Here is a 21,823-nt window from a genome sequence, read left to right as displayed (position 1 = left end):
TCGATATCGATTCAAAATTGATGACAATGTCATGATAAACAAATTAATCTAAATTTTGATTTTAATAGCATACATATTTCATGTGTTATTATTAATTAGTTCTAAATTGTAAATTTTATTATTGATTATATGTTATTTTTAAACATACATTTGTATTCTAAATTTATGGTTTCTAAACGAATACTCTTATGATATGATTTCTAATATTAATAATGTTGTTAATTGAGTTGGTGTCACAAATTAACTTACAATTATTTTCAATTTCAAGCCCAGAACATCAAATTAATTATGGACATCAAGTGGATCATTTTATTTATGGACAGAATGGTGTTTACGACGTTCATCATTCTAATTATGGAGTGGAGAAACTCAATGGTATTTACAACGTGGATCGTTCTAATTAAGATTTCATTTCTTTTTAATAATACTACCGGAGAAATCAAGCAGGGACTTAACATGTTCTGCACAATTAATTATTTTCATGTCTGTGGGTCTTCTGAGTATAAAGTTTGTGTTTTGTTAATAAAAATGAAGCAACAACTCTACCGACTTTCATCTACATTTCGCCCCCAGAAACTATAGTAAAGCAGAGAAAATGAGAGGAACATTGACGTTGACTTGGATTCTGATCATCTGCCTCTCCCAAGTAGCAGTGCAGAGCCAATACTACTCGAAGACCCGACCATATCATCCCAGGCCAGTTAAGGTCACCAATCTTCACTTCTTTATGCACGAAACTGCGGGCATTACAGCAGTCCAGGTAGCCCAAGCTAACATCACTAGCAACGATAATAATTCATCAGTGCCATTTGCCTCCCTAGTTGCCTTTACTGATCCCCTCAGGACTGGTTCTGAGCCCGACTCGAAGGTGATTGGAAATATTCAGGGTATTGCGCTCCTATCCAGAATGAATGCATCAAGCACACAATACATAGATTTTGGATTTAATACCGGTAGGTCTAATGGCAGCTCAATAAGCGTATTTTCAAGGGGAGAACCTGGGTTTGCGGTGGTCGGAGGAAGAGGAGAATTCATGATGGCATTTAAGATTTTATCTCTCTGTACTTATGGATTGAAGAAAGAAGTAGAGTAAGAATCTCAAAGCTTCTATTTAATTTAAGATTTTGAGTTTTAAGGGATGACCACTATTTGATTAACCGATAATGACTGTCATGCTTAGCTGCCAGGACAAAGGAGAATTTGATGTTTGGATGAGCTAAGCTATCAAAGTGAAGGAAGCAAGGTGAGTCTCTGTACCATGCCTTCTGGATGATGAATGATATCTTATGACTTGCATGTATCACGTTGTCTATGTACAGAGATTGCCTAAGGTTGTGTATGTGTACAATACCATGTGAACTTGCCAATTGTGTGTTGATTGTTTAATGGTAGACCGTAAGTATTTGGTTAACTGGCGTGATGTATGTATAACGATAAATCGTGCGAAATGTTTGAGTAATATATGTGTGTTCTGGAGGGAAAATTACTGACGGGATAAATAAAGTTAGGATGAGAAAAGAGTGATTTTGTTAGATACCGCCATACGATACTGTTGTGTGCAAGCAAAAAAACAACACAAATAGTATCTCTAAAAAATAGCATAGGATCAAGCTTGAATAATCTGAATATACTTCCTTCTATAGCTTGATTTGATCCGATCTGTGAATTCAGGGATGATGATTGCTTAGATCCAATCCAAATAAATCATCAAGATCTCTTGCTAAGTGAATTTTGGATATCCAGAATGGGCTGGTAGATATCCCAAATAACTAAAGAGATCACAACTTTAAGTAATTTGTTGCCAAGATTTGCCAACTCAAACATGACAATTTTTTTGAGTAGTTAATGCTACTACCGGTTGGCACTAGTTTAAGCACTAGTGCATTTTACAATTACTTAGAAAACTTTTCCATTTATAATTGCTCATGTCATTTATCTAAATAATTAACAAATGAAATAATATAAAATATATGAATTACCTTTAATAACTCTACAAAAATAACAAGTATCTCAATGATGCATAGTCAGAAAAATATAAGGTATTTACAAAATTAAACCGCTTCCTATTAAACAAAAATTGATTAATGCAAAAAAATCCATAGAAATACCATTAACTAAATTAATATAGTAATTCTTGTTTTTAAGTAAATAATTGAAGAATTAAAAATAAAAACAATTAAAGCTTAAAATTCTAGACTATAATCCATGTTTTTGCCTAGCCTTTTAACCATGGTTGTGGACAAAAGTTATGTCTGTTTTGACTCTCTTGGTGCGTTGCTTTTGATTCATTTTATGTGGCTCTGTATTGTGGCTATATTTTTATTTGTGCTGTCATCATACTGTTGTTTGGGTGTGTTGGGCTCTTATGGTGAAGTGTGTTAAGTGTCTTTAGTCACTCATATCATCTATTTCGTATCGGCTTTTGGAGCATTGACTTCTACTCATGGTGAATTATCCTGTTATTGCTGTTTAATAAAATTTTACTTCTATTTTTTTAATTCTTTAACCAAATTAAAGAGAGACATCATAGGAATGTAATATATTTTTTTTAAAAAATCAAATCTAAATAATCATAAACGCATTCATTTACCAACACAAGTATTTATTCTAACAACAACAAAAGAACACATGCTAAATATGTTTTCGTCAAATATATTTTTTAATAGGGGTGGAGCTAGGGCGCTGGTAGTGGCCCCGGTCTCCTTTAAAATAGAAAAATTTTCATTTAGGATCTTTTATAATTTATAAAATTTTAAATTAGTAATGATAAAATTATACTTTGACCCCCTAAAATGATAAAAATTTGACTTAATCTTTTAAAATTATAAAGATATAGGTTATTAAAATAGTGAAATTACATTTTTTACTATCGAAAAAATGTATAATTTAATTTTGTCCCCCTAAAAAATTTTTTTGACTTCGCCTCTTAGTTTTAATTACAGAATCTACTATAGTGACGCAAATACATCAATCAATACTCATTTTCTTGAACAAATAATATGCTTAAAATAATAAGTAACCCTTGCAATCAAAACTTAAAAAAGAAGATTGTAGTAGACCAATTTAGCCCGGGGCCCAATAAGACCCAACACCCAAAATCAAAATAAATAAAATAGTCCAAAGCAATACATCCATTTTACAATTGGCCCAAATAGCCCGAAAACCCAAACCTAACAGTCCAACTAAGCCTAAAACAATTTTAGCCAAATCAAAACCCTAGCCACATGCAGCCGTCGCCCTCCAGCCTGCGCGTGGCCTCCCCGCACGTCACCTTCGAGTCACACGCCATTGCCGCCATTCACCTATCACTGGCTATCCATGCGTCTGCCACTTGCAAGAGAAAGCCACACGCAACAGCAGAAACAAAAACAACAAAACAAATCGCAAAACGACAAAAATAATCATTAAAGAGTTTGTAATTCGGCTATAAAGGCCCTTATCTGCGACTTGTATTTTTTTTATGCACGTTAGAAATAAAAAAAAAAGTAAAAAGAAAACAAAGGTTGAGGCTTCATTTCTTTTTCCTTTCGATCTATTCATTTATTCTTTTTATTTTATTCATTTATTTTCTACAAATCTGTTCTAAAAGAAAACTATTAAAAAAGAAAAGGAAAAGGAGCTTAGAAAGAGACCTGTATCGCTCCGTAGCTCCGTCGACGGAGGTCCTTTCACCGTCGTCGGAATCGTGTCTAAAAAGGGGTGCAAGGCTCTTCGTTCCCTCCAGTCGAAGCCTGACTTGCGTACGCCGCGAAACAAGGGTCAAGAACCCCTTCTCTTTCGCCATCGGCCATTGGCCACGATAGCGGCGCGTCGGGAGGCCGGATAACCCTAATAGACGGATGAGGGTAAAATTTTTTGAGAGAGTCTGAAAGACTCTGTTTTTTTGTTTAAAATGAAAAATGAGATTTTTTTGTGTATTTTTTATATTTATATGTGGTAAATACGGCGCCATTTTGGGCCTTAATATCAATGGCCAAAACGACACCGTTTTTCGTTCGACCCGCGACCCGACCCAGTGGCGCTGAGGATCCACGTGTTTTGTTGGGAGGGGCTAATTGCATGTTCAGTCCCTCCGCTTCTTCGGTATATTGCAATCTGGCCTTTGTTTATTTTACATTTTGGCCCCACAAATTTTCTGCATGTTTCATTTTGGTCCGCGCTGAAACGATGCGCATTAGGATGGGGAATATTGCCCAATTGGTCCCTCATGTCTTAAGCACGCTATATTTCAGCCTCAAACCACCCTTTTTTTACTTATTTGCAAATTTGGCCTCGAATTTTTGGCTCGATTTCAATTTGATCCTCGGCCTATTGAACCTCAGAATTTTTTATTTTTTTATTTTATTTTTAAAAAAAAATCAATTTTATTTAATATTTCATTTAATATTACTTACTTATTTATTTTCAATTTTTGGTCAACTTACATTATTTATTATTTTATTTATTATTCATTTTTTATACATTGGTTTGTGTATTTTATTCTTGCCATTATTATTACTATCTCATTTCATTATTTATTTATTTGCCATTTTTAGTACTTTCAAAATTTAGATTCATTATTATGGTTATTGTTGTTGTTTTATTATTATTGTAATATTGTCATTCGCATCATTATTTTTATTCATGCATGTAGATATTGTGATTTGTTAGCATCAATGCTACATGTATTTTTTTATGCATATTATTTCATTATTATTTCAAATGTATATTGCAATATCGTTATTAGCCACATATGATCCTTTCAAATTTTTTAAACAATTTCTTTTAAAGCATAATCTAATAAACTACACGTGTATTATTCTTAGAAATTCCACCGGCTTTCACCCCCTATTCAAAAGAAAGAAGAGTTTTAAAATAAGGCAATATTTTGCGTTTAGAAATTCGAGAAAATGTGCCCTAACGTGCTGGGTTTCGATTTCTCTCGTTCGACCAAATTATAGCCAAATATCCTTTTAAAATTTCAAAGTAAGGCAATATTTTGCGTTTGGAAATTCGAGGAAACGTGCCCTAATGTGCTGGGTTTCGAGTTCTTGTTCGACCAAATAGCTAAATATCCTTTTAAAATTTCAAAGTAAGGCGATATTTTGCGTTTAGAAATTCGAGGAAACGTGTCCTAACATGCTGGGTTTTGAGTTCTCGTTAGACCAAATAGCCAAATATCCTTTTAAAATTTCAAAGTAAAGCAATATTTTGTGTTTGGAAATTCGAGAAAACGTACCCTAACGTGTTAGGTTTCGATTTTTCGTTCGACCAAATAGCCGAATATCCTCATAAATCTCAATCCTTGTTATTCGAGTTTTTAAGAATCGTATTTAAAAAAAATTGTTTTTTCAAAGTTTCCAATCTTCGACACTAGAGACGCTAATTAATCAACTAGGTACCAATTTTGGGCGTTACGAGGGTGCCAATCCTTCTTCGTACGTAACTGACTCCCAGACCCCTTTTTTTTTTGAATATCGAGGACCAAAATCGTTGTTTTAATAAAATTAAATCGTTTATTAAAAACACCCACTTTTCGAGGTGACCCGATCACACCTTATCAAAAAGGATTGGTGGCGACTCCCATTTTTGTTTTCATTTTCAAAATCCAAGTCAACCCCGTTTTTGCAAAAAATGGTGTAAACAAAGGTAATCTCAAATATTTAAACAGTTATCAAGTTGATTTAATATTTTAAGATGCTAAGAGTTTAAAAATGGAGATCCAACTAAGTTGATGTATTACTTGTTCGACGTTAAGTCTTGATGATTTTATCAAGAAATAAGCAAATTAAACTATGTTAGTAGACTTTGAATCCAATCAAAATTCATTGATAGTAAACTTTGAAACCAAATCTTATTTCCCGATTTTGTACAGATAATTGAAAATTTTCATTTCAAAATAACTCATATATACTAATAAACCCCAACATCAACAACACTGAATCAAAATTCATACTAATATCAAATCTTTAACCATTCTTAAGAACATAAAAATAAAACAAATTAATCAAAATAATTTATAACTAATCATCAATTAGCTAATTAAAAAATAATAAGACACAAAACATTAAAAAAAAGTTTCTGTAAAACATTGCATCATGCCGTCTAAGATCTTGGAAATCTTGAAGGATAAATTTGATTATCAATAAAAGAAACTATATTTGATTATCAATAAAAGAAACTATCACTCTGAGTAAGATCTTGCTGACAAAATATTATAAAAACTAAGAGAATTATAGTAAGAATAAGAGGGAAAAGTAAGCACAAAAGTGAAAGAATAATTCAACTTTTACTTGGGATACCATAAGGTTATACAATCCCTCTATTTATAGGGTCTCAATTGTCATTTGTAACAAAAACATAAATAAAAAGAATTAAGTCACCCTTAAATTTTAACAGTTGAATTGTTAAAATATTAATCATATTTAAAGTTATGGAATAGTGTAAAACTATTTATGTTTTAGACCGGTGTAGGTGGATCTCTTCCCTTAATAAAATAATAATTTTTTATTATTTTTTTAATTTTTTAGTGACAACATGTGAATTGAATAAAAAATATTCTGAGTAATTTTTATTATTAAGATGTGAGTTCTGTTTTGTATGCTTATGATGTGATTTTGGGTTGTGGTTTCCTTCGTCTTTCATCAACTGATTTATTATATCTTGTCTTTATTTATTGCTTTATTCTTCTTCTTCTTCTTCTTCTTCTCAAACAAGCTTTTGTTAGCAGAAGACGATGTTAAATTAATTTATAAAACCAACACATTAACTCACACGAATATTGGATCGACTTTATACAAAAATTTAAGTAGATGAGAAGGAAGTATTAATGGAATTTCAATTATTATGAACAACAATGAATTTCTTTTGAAAAATAAGGTGATTTTATTGCAGACACTGAAGATAAAACTTCCAATCTAAAATTAATCTACAGTAAGTAGATCATTTTATTTATGGTGTTTACGACGTTGATCATGCTAATTATGGGTGGAGAAATTATCAATGGTATTTACAACGTGGATCGTTCCAATCAAGATTTCATTTCTTTTTAATAATGATACCGGAGAAATCAAGCAGGGATTTAAAATATTTTGCACAATTAATTATTTTCATGTCTGTGGGTTTTCTGAGTATAAAGTTTGTGTTTTGTTAATAAAAATGAAGCAACAACTCGACGGACTTTCATACATTTCGCCTCCAGAAATTATAGTAAAGCAGAGACAATGAGAGGAACATTGATGTTGACTTGGATTCTGATCATCTGCCTCTCCCAAGTAGCAGTGCAGAGCCAATACTACTCGAAGACCCGACCATATCATCCCAGGCCAGTTAAGGTCACCAATCTTCACTTCTTTATGCACGAAACTGCGGGCATTACAGCAGTCCAGGTAGCCCAAGCTAACATCACAAGCAACGATAATAATTCATCAGTGCCATTTGCCTCCCTAGTTGCCTTTAATGATCCCCTCAGGACTGGTACTGAGCCTGACTCGAAGGTGATTGGAAATGTTCAGGGTATTGCGCTCCTATCCAGAATGAATGCGTCAAGCACACAATACATAGATTTTGGATTTAATACCGGTAGGTTTAATGGCAGCTCAATAAGCGTATTTTCAAGAGGAGAACCTGGGCTTGCGGTGGCCGGAGGAAGAGGAAAGTTCATGATGGCAACAGGGGTTGCTCTATTTAACCCTATCATTATAAATGCCACCAATGTCATTATGGAATTTAACATTACTGTAGTTCATTACTAAGATGTTATTTACAGACTCCGTTCTTTTAGATTGTGAAAAACTCGTATGATTCTACTCCTCTTCATTATAATAAAAGTACGAGAAATACATATGTTGATCTTATCAGAATTTAAATTTGTCATACTTGATTATTGTACTTTATCTTCATATTTGAAATAAACATTATATCTTTAGCTAGAAAAATGATACATATCTGTTCTCTTTATCTCTAATAAAGGTTGGTTTATGCAAAAATTGGGAGAGTTGTTTATTGACCACGAAACAAATATCAAGTCAAATGTTACTAGGAAGCAAACAAGTTTTCTGGGAGATTAATAAAGTACAACTATATAAATATCACTTCTAATAATGGATAGAATACGGTGACAAAAGATGTATTTCAAGGAGTTGTTCGAACATGAGGAGAAGTTCCGATACAGGATAATTAAGGTCCCAACAACAAAAAATAAAGAAAAGTAAAACATTGACACATAATTTTTAAAAGTAAAACTAAAAATAATGTAAAACCGACAAAGAGGGAGTGAATGATAAAGCTTTTTTAGAAGTTTTGAGAACCTCAAAACCAAGATTTTTGTAATATCCATTTTCACAACTTTGATTTTTCTTTACAATTTTCATTTTAAATTATACCACATAAGATATGATGTCTAATTTAATGGTTAAATCAATGATTTTAGTAATAGAATGATCTTATTGATATAACTTCAATAGTTTGAGATGTAATTAGAAGATTTTAAAGTTCGGGGACTAATTTTGAATGAGAGTCATTATTTAAGGATGTCTGCCATAATTAACTCTTTTTAAATTGTAATTATTTTATTTCGATAAATACTTTTTAAAAGAAAATTTAAGTTATTGAAATTTCATGAGATAAAAAATAAGTACAAAAGACTGATATTAGATTTGTAAAATTATATCATATTATTTTTAATAATATAAAATATAGAAAAGTATATGTTTCAATTTAAATAAAATAATAATGATGTGATGAACTTACACTATCTAAAGGCCAAATAACAAGGTCAAAAGCTCAACAAACCAAACCAAGATTCGATAAAAAATAATATGTGAGGATAAATATTTTTAAGAAAAGGAGGAATAATACATGCACGGAATGGGTGAAATTTATTAAAATTAATTCAACTAAACTGCCAATTTTCAAGATGAAAAGATTAGTAAACTTGTGTTGGATTTTTGGATAAGATCCAAACATTTATGAGTTTATATGTCTGAATAGCGGTTGAAGAGATATCTCTTAGCTTTGAAGTGCACTCTAAATCACTCAATTTTGAGTTTAGAAGTTCAAGTTATGACCATTTTAGTGAAGATTGCATGAGCAAAATTTCTGGATAGGAATATTACGGAAATTACGAGTTTCAGGCTTTTTATTTGAGTTTAAATCATATCGCGTTCAAGTTTCAAACGTAATTTTTATTATACACAAGCCCAACATTGTATTTATTAAGTTTATTATTTTATTATTTATTTATTCTGAATTTTGGATTATTTTTAAGTATTTTAAGTTATTTAGGAGTTTTATGTCAACAAGAAATTTTAGTTTAATTAGAGTTTTAGTATACTTAAGAGTTTTATTTGAACTTACTTATCTAGCCTATATAAAGGCCTCTTCATTGTACACGATTATGGAGCAATCGATTCATTCATTATTTCATTATTCACTTTGAGTTAATAAAGTTCTCTTCGAGTTTTCTAATTAAGAATTTCTCTTGAGTTTTCTTTTAGAAGAGTTTTTAACAATATTTTCAGATTGTGGGAATCATCTTCAAGCTTTTTCTTGCCAAGTTTTCTTTCTTAAAGGGGAAATTAGAGCCATTTGAAAGGGGTTATGGATTTATCAGGTTTCTAAGACTCCTTAGGACTTTTACATGACATCTTCATCTTTTCCATGTATATGTTTTATTTTCTTCTTTATTCTATTTTGTTTCTATTTAATTATTCAAATCTTTGATTTATTTAATTGTTTTTTTCTATCTTAATTATCTATTTTAATTGCTTCCTTTAATTTTTAAATTCTTAGATTTGGCTTGGATTTATTTACATTTCAGGTTGTGTCAAAATCCAAGTTTCTTTTCGATCATCTAGAGCCTTAAGTCAAATCTACGATTTGGACAAACTTACGATCCTCTTCCACACACACCCGTCCGTATCATTTGGTATCGGTTTCTTTGGCATTTTAGGTGTTCTTGGTGTTCTTATAAACTGATTTCCAACAAAAAGTCTCAAAACAGTTTCTTTTACCCATAATTTTTTTCAAAAAAAATATTTTTTAGTGGGTAAACGTTTTCCAAATGATCTAAAATTTTTCATACTGATTCTTGGCACTCTTTTAGAATATTAAAAAATATTTCTCATAAAAAAGTGATTGGAAAAGTGAAAGAATATGAAAAATAAAGAAGAATTTTAAAAAATATTTTGTGGGTTGAATTTCATGCCAAAATTTTCCATATTAGACCTACATTATTTAAGGAGGCTCTAGTTTAAATTTTATGAATTTTTGAAATCGGGAGCACCTCGAACAAAGTTTGTCAAGTTGCTTTACAATTTTTCAGGTTTTAGTGATTTTCATTAACTCTTAGGCTTAGGTTTTCATTTGTTTTTGCTTTTAATTGTTCCTTTACGCATTCTAACCCTTTGTTGTTTCTTGTGTTTTTAGCTTAAAGCAAGTTTCACATTTGTTCATTTGTGCAACACAATTCTTTGATGTTTAATTGACTTTGGACTCCTAGTGCCATTAGGTTTTTTTTGCTAGTTTGATTCTAATACATTCTGCTTAGTTACCATAAACACTTTTAAAAGACTGATACAGAATAAGTGTGGATGAATGTGGAAGCGGATCGTAAAGTTTGTGCAAGTTGCGGATTTGACTTAGGGCTCTAGACGTTGGGAAAGAAACTTGGATTTTGATACAACCTGAAACAAAATCAAATCTAAGTCAGGAAAGACAATTAAAATAGATAACTAAGATAATTAAAATAGAATAATAAATCTACGATTATAAGAATAATGCAGAAAATAAAGAAGATAGATGGAAAGATAGAATGCGGTATGTAGAAGTCCTAAGAATCATTGGAAACACGAAGAATCCACAACCCCCATCAAGCTACTTTAGTTTCCCCTCCAAGACAGAAAATTTAGCAAGAAAAAGTTTGAAGATGATCCCAATAATTTCAAAAGATTGTTAAAACTATTTTTAAAAAAAAAAACTCAAGAGAAATTCCTAAAAAGAAAACTGAAAGAGAATATATTAATTCAAAAGAGAAGTTGAATAATAATGAACTGTCTTATTTGTCTACAATAGAAATGCCTATACATAGGCTAGCTAAATAAATATAAATAAGACTCTTAACTATACTAGAACTTTAATTAATCTAAACAAGTAGTTTTAAACTAAACTTTCTTATTGACATAAAACTCCTAAATAACTTAAACTACTAAATAATTATTGAAAATTCAGAATAATAAAATAATAAAATAATAAGAGCTGATAAATACAATATTGGGCTCATATATAATAAAAATTTAGCCTAAAACCCAAACCTAATATGATTTAAACTCAAATTAAGAGCCTAAAACTCATAATTTTCGTCATAATCCCGTTCAGAAATTCTACTTCCACAGTCTTCACTAAAATAGTCATAACTTGAATTCCCAAACACAAAATCGAGTGATTCAAAGTGCGTTTCGAAGCTAAGAGATAGATCTTCGAACGCCATAAGACATCTCAACCTAGAAATGCCTGGATCCTATCCAAAAAGATGTTGCAAGTCTGTAGATTTCCTAAACTTGAAAATTGATAGCTTCAGTGAATGAAATTTAATAAATTTCACCCAATCCATGCATGTATCATTCCCCCTTTCCTCGAAAAGATTCGTCCTTGAATCTTGTATTTAATTGAATCTTGGTTTGATTTGCTTGGCCTTTGACATTGTATTTAGGCCTTAAGGTAATGTGAGCCCATCACATTCATGGGTTTGAAATTGAGCCTTGAAACTCGCATGAAAGACTCACAAGATAGGATAAAAAAGTAATATAGACCATATTTATAATGGCATATTTACCTATTTAGTCTTTTTTACTTTCTTTAATTTATAGTTAAACTTTCACACTTATTTCAATCTAATCCTTCTTCCTAATTACTTTTAATTAAGTCAAATTCAACTAATCAAAACCTAATTAGAAACACAACTAATTTCGTAAATATTTACTTAATTTGAAAATTTGGAAACTTAAAAATTAAAGTTTGTAAACTTAAAAATTTTGAGAAACTTTTTGGAAAATTTGGAGAAACAACTCAAATGGGTATATCGAGTTCTGCCTTTCATTCTCAATCTGATAGCCTTTTATAGAGGGCTATTCTCTTTACATTATTTGAATCGGGAAATCATTACATTTGAGATTTTGATTCAAACTTTTCAGAGAATATATTCTCTGATTACAAAAATACAAATTACAGAACTGTTCACTTGTCTTTTCTTTTTCTTGTCTTTTCTTGCAGGGAATATTTCCTGTTCACGCATCATTTCTTACAGGGAATCTTTCATGTTCACCTCGTCTTTTCTTGCAGAGAATCTTTCCTGTTCATGCATCATTTCTTGCAGGGAATCTTTCCTGTTCATGCATCATTCCTTGCAGGGAATCTTTCCTGTTCACACATATTTTCTTGCATCATTTCTTCTTGGACCTGGTGATGGTCACCGAAGTGGTATCATCTGCAAGATCCACCGTCTTGATTGAGGATGCTGAAGATTCATCTTCAGATTCAGTGTCCAATGAGCTGAGCATTTCAGCCATGAGTTTTTTGTATTCTTTTTTGGTCTTGGCTTGAGCTAACATTGCACTAGCTGTCGACTTTGCTTGAAGAAATTTTGATGTGGTTTGATCCGGGGCTGCGGACTTACATAATCTTGGATTCTTGTTGAAAAAATTATCCAAATATTTTGAATCATATTTTTCATCATTAAATTTGTCCCACCATTTAGTCCTGTAGTTGCGAACTAATAATGGAATTCCGGTATGTTGGCCTTGCTCATAAGAATAATTCCATGAAACAATTCAAGAAATGCATAGTTTCGAGAAAAAATGGATTGTCCTGTAAATTTATTTTTGGTCTAGTTCAGGATGAAATTTGTCAAAGAATTTGGGCCATAAGTTTTGAATTTTTTCTGGTAGTATCTCAAAGGATGATGGTCCATACCAATTCCACCATTCTTGGAACCAGTTTGGAATTTGAATTAGGTGCCATATTTGAAATATATAAGCCATAAATATCTCATGTGTTGGTTGTTCATTAAGAAGGCATTGTGTCATTTGGTAATCCCAATATGTAAAATACGGGTAATGGTCTATTTTGGTGGTAAATTTGGCTGGGAATTTCTTTGGAGAATTTGGGTTTTCACTCTAATCTCTTGGTCGATGATTTTTTAATATTTGGGCTGTTAATGGGTAATAAAATTTGGATCTGTGTAATGTTTGAACAATACTGATCCAGTTTGGACCAATATATTTTCATAATACTGCTAGGGCTTTTGAGAATCCAATGGTTTGAAATGCCATCCATTGAAAAGTTCTTTTGCCAGTATATGTGGAGGTTTTTCTGAAAATTCTTCCTCCATAACAAGAATTTTTTCAAAATATTTGTTTGGAAAATATTGTGAAGATTTTTGTGTAGCAGTCTGTGAAGACACTGCTATCTCTTTTGGAAAAAACATCTTGGAGAGAAGTCTCTTTTAAAACATTTTTGAGAGATTTTGGTTTGTGTAAAACTATCTATTTATTTTTTAAAACCTTTACTGCTTCAGCAGCAATTTGTTTGAGAGGGGTTTCCTCTTTCATTTGCGAAAAGGCCAATGCTACTTCCGGAGATTGAGATAGGGACTCAATCCATTTTTTGATTTGAGAACCAATCTCATTTGGATCTTGTGCATCTTGAATTATTGTATTTTTAGAGGATTTTGACGATGATGATGATTTCTCATTTTTCTCATGGCAAATTTCATACCATGACTTAATTGGTTTTAAGGTGATTTGGGTTTTGGATGATTCTTCTATTTTCCCTTTTCCTTTGTCTCGAAGTTTGAGAGGCATTTTTGAAAAAACTCTCTGGTGAGAAAATCAGGCAAAGAATTAGTTTCTCCTTTGATGTATTCAATATCAAAATCAAATATGCTTAAGATTGTCTGCCATCTTGCAAAAATCTGTTTTAAGGCAATGTGTTAGACATCTTTTTGTAAAACTTCTTTTGCTGATTTGCAATCGATTCGTAAAAGAAATTTTTGATTTAATAAATCACTTTGGAATTTTGTAATGCACAAAACATTTGATAAAATTTCTTGTTTAATAGTACTATAATTTTGCTGAGTAGGATTCTAGTGTTTGGAAGTAAATTGGACTATTTGCTCTTTACCTCCTTTAACTTGTTTTAGGATCCGACTGTATCCTATTTCAGAAGCATCTGTCTCAACAATCTTGGGGGCATTTGGATCAACTAAATATAAACAAGGAAGCTTAGTGATTTGTTTTTTGATTTGGGTGATAATATTGGTATGGTTATTTGTCCAAGGTTGTGGATTCTTTTTGAGCCATATAATGGTTTACATAATTTGCTAAGACTTAAATAAAAGTCTATGAAATAATTGAGGCTTCCTAAGAATCTTTGTAATTGGACTTTATCAAGAATTTGGTCTTGGAATTTTCTAGAAAACTCTATAGATTGTTCTATTAGGGTAATGGTTCCTTGGATAATATAATGACCTAAAAACCTTACTTTTTGTTTGGAAAAAACTTATTTTGGATTTAGAAACCACTAAACCATTATTTCTTATGACTTTTATAAAGATCGATATATGTTTGAAGTGTTTTTCTAAATTTTCTGAAAATACTAATACATCATCGATGTATACTATTGTGAATTGAGAATATTGGTAAAAAAATATCATTCATTATTCTTTAAAACTCATATGGAGCATTTTTTAATCAAAAAGGCGTTACATTCAATTCATATTGTTCAATGGTACAGTAAATGTTGTTTTATATCTTTCTTCTTCTTTTATTTGGATTTACCAAAATCCAGATTTCATGTCAAATTTTGAGAAAATATTTGCATTACAAAGTTTTTGTAGCAAATCTTTCTTATATGGTATTGGTTATCTAATCCATTTTAAGGCTTGATTGAGAGGTTTGTAATTAATTACTAATCTTGGTGTTCCTCTTTCAAGTTCTGCATTTTTTATTACATAGAATGTTGAACAACTCCAAGGGGAACTACTTTTCCTAATTAAATTTTTATTAAGAAGGTCTTGTATTTCTTTTCTACAAAATTCTTCCATTTCTTTGTTCATTTGTATGGGTCTTGCTTTTGTGGGTATTTGTCTTTCATCAAAATTGTTTTCATATGGTAATGTTACTTCATGTTTTTTCATATTCCAAAAGGCATTAGGAATGTCAGAACAAATTGTTGATTCTATTTCTTTTTTGATTTGATCTATTCTTTTTTGTATTTCTCTTTTTCTTAATTGTTCAGTTAATTTTTAAAACATATTTCTTCTTTTAGAAAAGAGATTTGCTTCTGTTTATGATTAATTAAATTATTAATTTGCCCATTATGAATAGATAAATATTTTAATAGGTTGAGATTTCTTATTTTCGATTTTTCTACAAAAGGAAATTCTACCTTAGTGTTTAAAACTTTGGTGGAGATAGAATTGTTTGTTACTTTATAAGGTTTGAGTAAGGATATGAATGGGGTTCCTAATATGACATCTTGGGTAATATCTTTTACCATTAAAAAACATGTTTGATATTTTATACATTTGTTGGATAGTTCTGCATTGGGAATTTTTTAAGTAATTTTTAGTTTTTTACCATTTGCAGCTTTAAGAGATTCTAATGTTTTATTATAATATTTTGTTGAAATTATTCCTTCTCTAATGCAGTTTTGGTCTGCTCCTGTATCGAAAAGGGCTATTGTTTCTAATTGAAATTCATTATTTATGATAATATTTATTTTTATTAAATATCTTTGAATAGATACTTCAGTTAGAACTATCATATATTCTTGTGTATTTTCTTCAGTTTCAGTTTCTGATGAACTTTTTCTGAGGTTTCGTGTTTTAAGGTCCTCATTTGTTCTTTCATTTCTTGTTGTTCTATTTTAAGTTGAGAAAGTTCTAATTTAATCTGTTTTATTTCCAATTGTAATTCAGAATTTGTAATTTGTCTTGGTTTTATTTTTTTCATATTTATTAAATATTGTGTCTTGTATATTATACATTTGTGATTGACTAGAAATAATTTCTTTTTCTTTTTCTGGTTTATCTTTTAATGAGGATTATAATTTCAAAAGGTATTCTCTTTTAAGCTCTAGGTCTTGAATTTTATCAATAACTTCAATCATAAATTCTTGATCTTTGGTTAACATATTAATTGAAGGTTCATTTTCATCGTCAGAAGACTGAGATGTTGTATGTAATTCATCTATTTGTAATTCATCTGTTTCAGTAGATGTATCATTTTCATAAGAAGTTGTTTCTAACAGGATTTCACTTAATTTTTTGTTTTATCTCTTCATCTAGATTTAAATTATTGATTTTTCTTTTGATTTTACAATATTTTGAAATATGTCCTGGTTTTCCACATCTATAACATTTTATTGTTTTATCAATTTTGTTTTATGTTTTATGATATTTCTTTCCTTTTCTGTATTTTCTATATTTGGGTTTTTTATAATATTCTGAAATATTCTTTTTCCTATTTTTTGGCTTTACAGGGTAACATGTTTTTGAAGTAGAAGGTTCATTCCTAATGTCAAATTGGTGGCAGAATGATCCTAATTCCTTTCTACATTGATATCTTTCTTTTTTAAGTTATTTTTGTAATTTTAAATCTTGACAAATTTTTAATCACTCTTTTTGGGTGAAACTAATTAGTTCACCATATGTAAGCTTTTCATATGGAATAATACCTTTGTAATTTTCTCTTATTTGATTCCTAACTTTTTCTCCTAATAAAGTGGGAAGTCGTGCTAGGAATTTTTCTTTCCAAAAGGGTTGTTGGTTATCAAATCTTTGCATAACTCTAGTCATAAAGACATCTTTATACCATTTAAAATCGGTTAATTTTTTACATTTTAAATTTGATAATAATTCTGAATTTCTATCTTTAAGATGAGAAGGATCTCCAATAAAGTGTTTAGAGATTGAGAAAATTAAAGTTGCAACTGCATCTCGAATCTCTCTTCCTTGTTCGTCAAAAATTATTCTATCTTGGGCATCTTTTTTTATTACTTTTAAAATTTCTTTCTGTTGGGTTTTAGTGAGTGCATGATCCCACCATCCTTTTAATTGACTAGTTAATCCAACAACTAAAAGATTGGCTATAGCATGATCACTGATTAATCCATTTTGATTTTGGGTTTTATAAACATTTGAAACCATTGTCATTTGTTGTAATAAACTAAGAATATTGTATTCAGACATTCCATCTATATTCCATTCAAAGATTGTATTAGCATTGTATTTATTTTGGAAAACGGATTTTTCTTTTATGTTAAGATCAAGTGTAGTGATTTTTGGATAATATAATCTTTTTAGTTCTTTCCAAGCAATCTTGTTAATTTGTTGTTCATCTGACTGATCCGAGTCAGATTTGGAGGATTGGTGTAATGTATTTACTGAATATTGGGCTTGTATTGGGGTATCAGGGGCAATTAATTTAGACTTGTAGCTTTCTAAAGCATTAAGTCTATTTTTGATTTCTGTTAGGAAATCATTTTGGGATTTTTGGAAAGTTTTTGGAATCTCATAAGGTTTACGAATCCGATTTACCGGAACAGAGTCCCGAAAATGTTTTTTTTAATCCAATTAAATCAATTTAACCATATAATCAATAAAATTTTCTTATCAAAATTTTCATGTAACATTCCTATCATAATATAGACCATACCACAATATTAAAATAAATTTTCTTTCTAGCTCGAATTTATGGTCACGAAACCACTATCCTGATTTCATTGAAAATGGGTCATTACATACTATGGATTTTTTTGTCAGGATTACCCCTATTTCCGAAGAAGAAAGATGTCATTTGGGTAATCGTTGACCGTTTGAAAAAGCCTGTACATTTTATTCCGGTACGTATAGATTTCTCCTTGGACAGGTCGGCTGAATTATATGTTTCTGAGATTGCCAGGCTGCATGGAGTGCCAATCTCTATTATTTCTGATAGAGATCCATGGTTCACATCCCGATTCTGGACCAAGTTGCAAGAGGCCTTGGGAGCATCCCGTTATATGGTTCTTACGAGCTTCCTGTTAATAGCTCTTCGGAGCATCCTGATTTGGTTGCGATCTTTCATGTGTTGTGGACACACTGCAGCTCTTATGAGCGTCCCGATATATGGCTCTTCGTGAGCTTCCCTATTAAAGTCTCTTTGTGAGCTTTCTGTTAATGACTCTCCCAAGCTTCTCGATATTGGCTTGCTTGAACCTTCCTGACATTGGCTCATATGAGCTTCCCGTAATGGCTCTCTGGAGCTTCCCGTTACATGGATCACATGAGTTTCCCGTTACGTGGCTCGAAAGAGTTTCCCGTTTATGTGCTAATATGAGCATTCCAAAATAAAAATTAATGAATTATAGATTTGTACACTTCGTGTGTACTACTGGGTATTCATCGATATTTAAATCATCCAACGGGCGAAATTCTGTTATGGAACAACATGAGTACAAAAATGAATTGTTACCGTATATGCCTGAAATACATGAAAGTGATAATATTTGACATTTTGAAAAATGGAATGAAAGATACATGTGTATGAAACTTGCTTAATGACTCTCTATATATTTGTGAATATGAATTGTTACATGAATCTCATGACTAACATGCTTGATGAGGATATGTGTTTAGGCATTTGGCCAAAATGTTTTGAGCATGTTTAGTTTACTTACCTATGTAAGAAATAATGGTAAGTTTAATTCTATGTTATATGAACTTACTAAGCTCTAAAAGCTTACTCAGTTTATTTTCCCTGTTTTATAGTAACTTGAAGGCTCATTAAGGTTGGAAGTTGGTTGGGGACATATCACACTATCCATCGGCCCATTTCGATACAAATACAAAACTAATTTTGGATATAATGCCATGTATAGGTTAATTAGCCAATGATGGCTTATAAACATTTTGGTTGTAACTTGTCGTTGGTATGGCTTATGATTGGTATATTTGGATATTTAAAGTATATGACCTTATTATGGTTGATGTGTGTGTTTTGGTACGATTGAATGATGGTTAACTAATAGATATATTGAGGTAAAGGTTAATTGGTAATTGATCAAATTGGTAAGTTAGATACATGGTCATATATGACGAAATGTCATGCTTAAAACTTGGTTTTGGCTTGATTTAAATGTCTTGTATTGGTTTGTGAATATGTTTAAGTGTTAATGTAGGTGAAAGATAAATTGGGTGAGAAATGTGGCCTTGGAAATGACCTATTTTCGTCCACACGGGCAGAGACACGGGCGTGTGTCTAAGCCGTGTGTGACACGCGGCCTAGCACATGGGCGTGTGGTTTGGCCGTGTGTCCCTTGCATCTTAAAAATTTCAAAACACAATACTCAAAATTGATCACACAGCTAGACACAGGGGTGTGTGGCTTGGCCATGTGACCCCTACACCTATTTAATGCAAATTATTATGTTCAAACGGCCTAGCACACAGGCGTGTGGCTTGGCCGTGTGACCCAAGTTAGAGAGTTACATGGATACGGACACGGGCTGGACACAACCATGTGCCCTAATTCGAATGCCCACATGGCCTGAGACACGTCATGTCTCTTGACTGTGTGAGCCACACGGTTTGACCACACGAGCGTATGTCCCTTGCATCTTGGAAAAATTTTGAAATTTTGCGAAAGATTTTCTAAGTACCCGATTTGATCCCAACTAGTTTCTAATGTATATTTTGGGACTCGATGGCTCATTTAAGGGACAACATGATTGAACATGATCCATTTATGGTATGAATGTTAAATGTTATGAAATATTTGTATATCATTTGTAAATTCTGGTAATGCTCTGTAACTCTATTCTAGCGATGGATACGAGTTAGGGTTGTTATATTTATTGGTATCAGAGCTACTGTTTATCCGATTCTCGATCTATCGTAGCGTGTACGAGTCTAGCTATACATACCATTATATAACCTGTGATAGTGTGATATCTCCTAACAATTTTAAATATGTTTTTCATATAGTAATGTCATCCAATCGAGCTGAATCTGAAGAAGCTGAGAGCAATGCTCAAGCTTCAGTTCAAAGAGCAGCTTCAAGTAGCAGAAGACCCGTATCTGAGGGCCGAGGAGGAGAGGCTAAAGAAGCATTTTTCCAAATGATGAATGAATAATTTACCGAGTATATAAGAACAAATCCATTTGTACAACAACCTCTACCCCTTCCTGTTGCCCAACCGGTTCCCGATATGCCTCAAGGCACAGAATTTATTAGAACTGATAAGCCTCCTGTTGATAAAATCCGTAAATATGGGGCAGAAGAATCCTGAGCTACAGTTGAAGATGATCCTGAAAAAGCTGATTTCTAGTTAGAAAATATTATCCGAGTTCTTGATGAATTATCTTGTTCACAGGATGAATGTTTGAAGTGTGTTGTATCTTTGTTAAAAGATTCAGCTTACCAATGGTAGAACACACTGATTTCTGTTGTACCGAAAGAAAAGGGTTACATAGGAATTTTTCCAAACCGAATTTCAAAAGAAATATATTAGCCAGAGGTTTCTTGATCAGAAACGAAAAGAATTTTGGAGCTCAAACAGGGGCATATGATAGTATCTGAGTATGAAAGGGAATTTGTCCGAAAGAGTAAGTATGTAACAGCCTGGTTTAGACCCTAGTCGGACAATGGTTTTGGGACCACAAATCTGAGTTAAAAATATTTTAATATTATTTTTTTTTTATTATATAAGAATTGATATGTGTGAAATTTTCGTAATTTAATTTATCTTTTTGAGTGCTTAATTTGGAAAAAAGGGCTAAATCGCATAAAAAGTAAAAGAGGCTTTCTATATGTTAAAGGTGTTTATTTGCTATGGTTTGTTAATTAGGAGGTCCTTATAATGTTATTAAACCAGTAGTATCTTGAGTGGACCATTATGGACATATATTAGTTTATTATTACATTTTATAATTAAGGTTAAAATAGTAAGTAATAAAATAAGATATAATAAAAGTACATGAAAAAAACAAAATAAGCCATGCATTTGTTCATCCATAGCCGAAACATCAAAAAGAAAAGAAGAAAGAAAAGAAACCTAGGTTCGGCACTTTGGAAATTCAAATTAGGTATGTGTTTTACTCGGTTTTTGATAATTTTTACGCTTTTCAGATCATTGCTATGAAATTTATAAAGCCCATGTTTTAATTTTTGAATTGGATGATGATTTTGTGTTTTTCTATTGATGATAGCTTGTGATTTTTGTTATTTGATGATAGAAAATAAAAGATATGTGATAGATTATAATGTTTTGTCTTTGGATTTTTAATGAATTTGAGTAATTTAGGCTAAATTGTGAAAATAAAATTTTGAGGGACTTAAATGTGAAATAAATGAAATACATGGACTTGTATGAGCATGAGGAAGATTCGGCCCAAGCATGATGTGTGCAAATTTTTCATGTTTTGTGTTTTGTGCAATTTGGACTAAATTGTAAAAAGTGTTAAATGTCAAGGGCAAAATGGTAATTTAACCATTTATGTGTTTTTAGATTAAATTGAATGGAACTATGTTTGAATGAGTTTAATTTGAATATGTTTAGATTAAGAACTAAAGAAATCAGATTTGGATCGGGGGAAAACAAAAATAATTGAATAGTCATTTTATTTCATCCGTCGTTATCTGAGGTAAGTTCATAAGTAAATAAGTATCGATAAATTCTATTGTATTCATTTTTTTATTATGCTGAAGTGAATTATTACTTGTGCATATAATATGCTGAAATGAATTAAGCATGGGAACAATGTTCACGAGCTTGAAATGATCGAGTTTTGATGTCCGAAAGTCCT

General features: G+C 31.4%; 2 protein-coding genes across 2 annotated transcripts; both read left to right on the top strand.

Annotated features, from left to right (window-relative positions):
* Positions 1–573: 573 nt before the first annotated feature.
* Positions 574–1,093, top strand: LOC107902456 (dirigent protein 4-like). Its single transcript, XM_016828634.2, has one exon. It carries the CDS (start codon positions 596–598, stop codon positions 1,091–1,093), a length of 498 nt encoding a protein of 165 aa, XP_016684123.2. The 5' UTR covers positions 574–595.
* Positions 1,094–7,129: 6,036 nt separating this feature from the next.
* On the top strand, positions 7,130–7,835 carry LOC107904172 (dirigent protein 4). The gene has a single exon (XM_016830445.2). The coding sequence runs from the start codon at positions 7,203–7,205 to the stop codon at positions 7,731–7,733; it is 531 nt and encodes a 176-aa protein (XP_016685934.1). The 5' UTR covers positions 7,130–7,202; the 3' UTR covers positions 7,734–7,835.
* Positions 7,836–21,823: the final 13,988 nt, after the last annotated feature.

The sequence above is a fragment of the Gossypium hirsutum genome, chromosome D05 (genome assembly GCF_007990345.1).
Source record: "Gossypium hirsutum isolate 1008001.06 chromosome D05, Gossypium_hirsutum_v2.1, whole genome shotgun sequence".
Classification (NCBI taxonomy): Eukaryota; Viridiplantae; Streptophyta; class Magnoliopsida; order Malvales; family Malvaceae; genus Gossypium; species Gossypium hirsutum.
This window is presented reverse-complemented; position numbering and strand designations above follow the sequence as displayed.

Bases quoted from the DNA above. Each gene is read 5' to 3' on its own strand.
- LOC107902456 (XM_016828634.2), top strand. From the start codon at position 596: ATGAGAGGAACATTGACGTTGACTTGGATTCTGATCATCTGCCTCTCC.
- LOC107904172 (XM_016830445.2), top strand. From the start codon at position 7,203: ATGAGAGGAACATTGATGTTGACTTGGATTCTGATCATCTGCCTCTCC.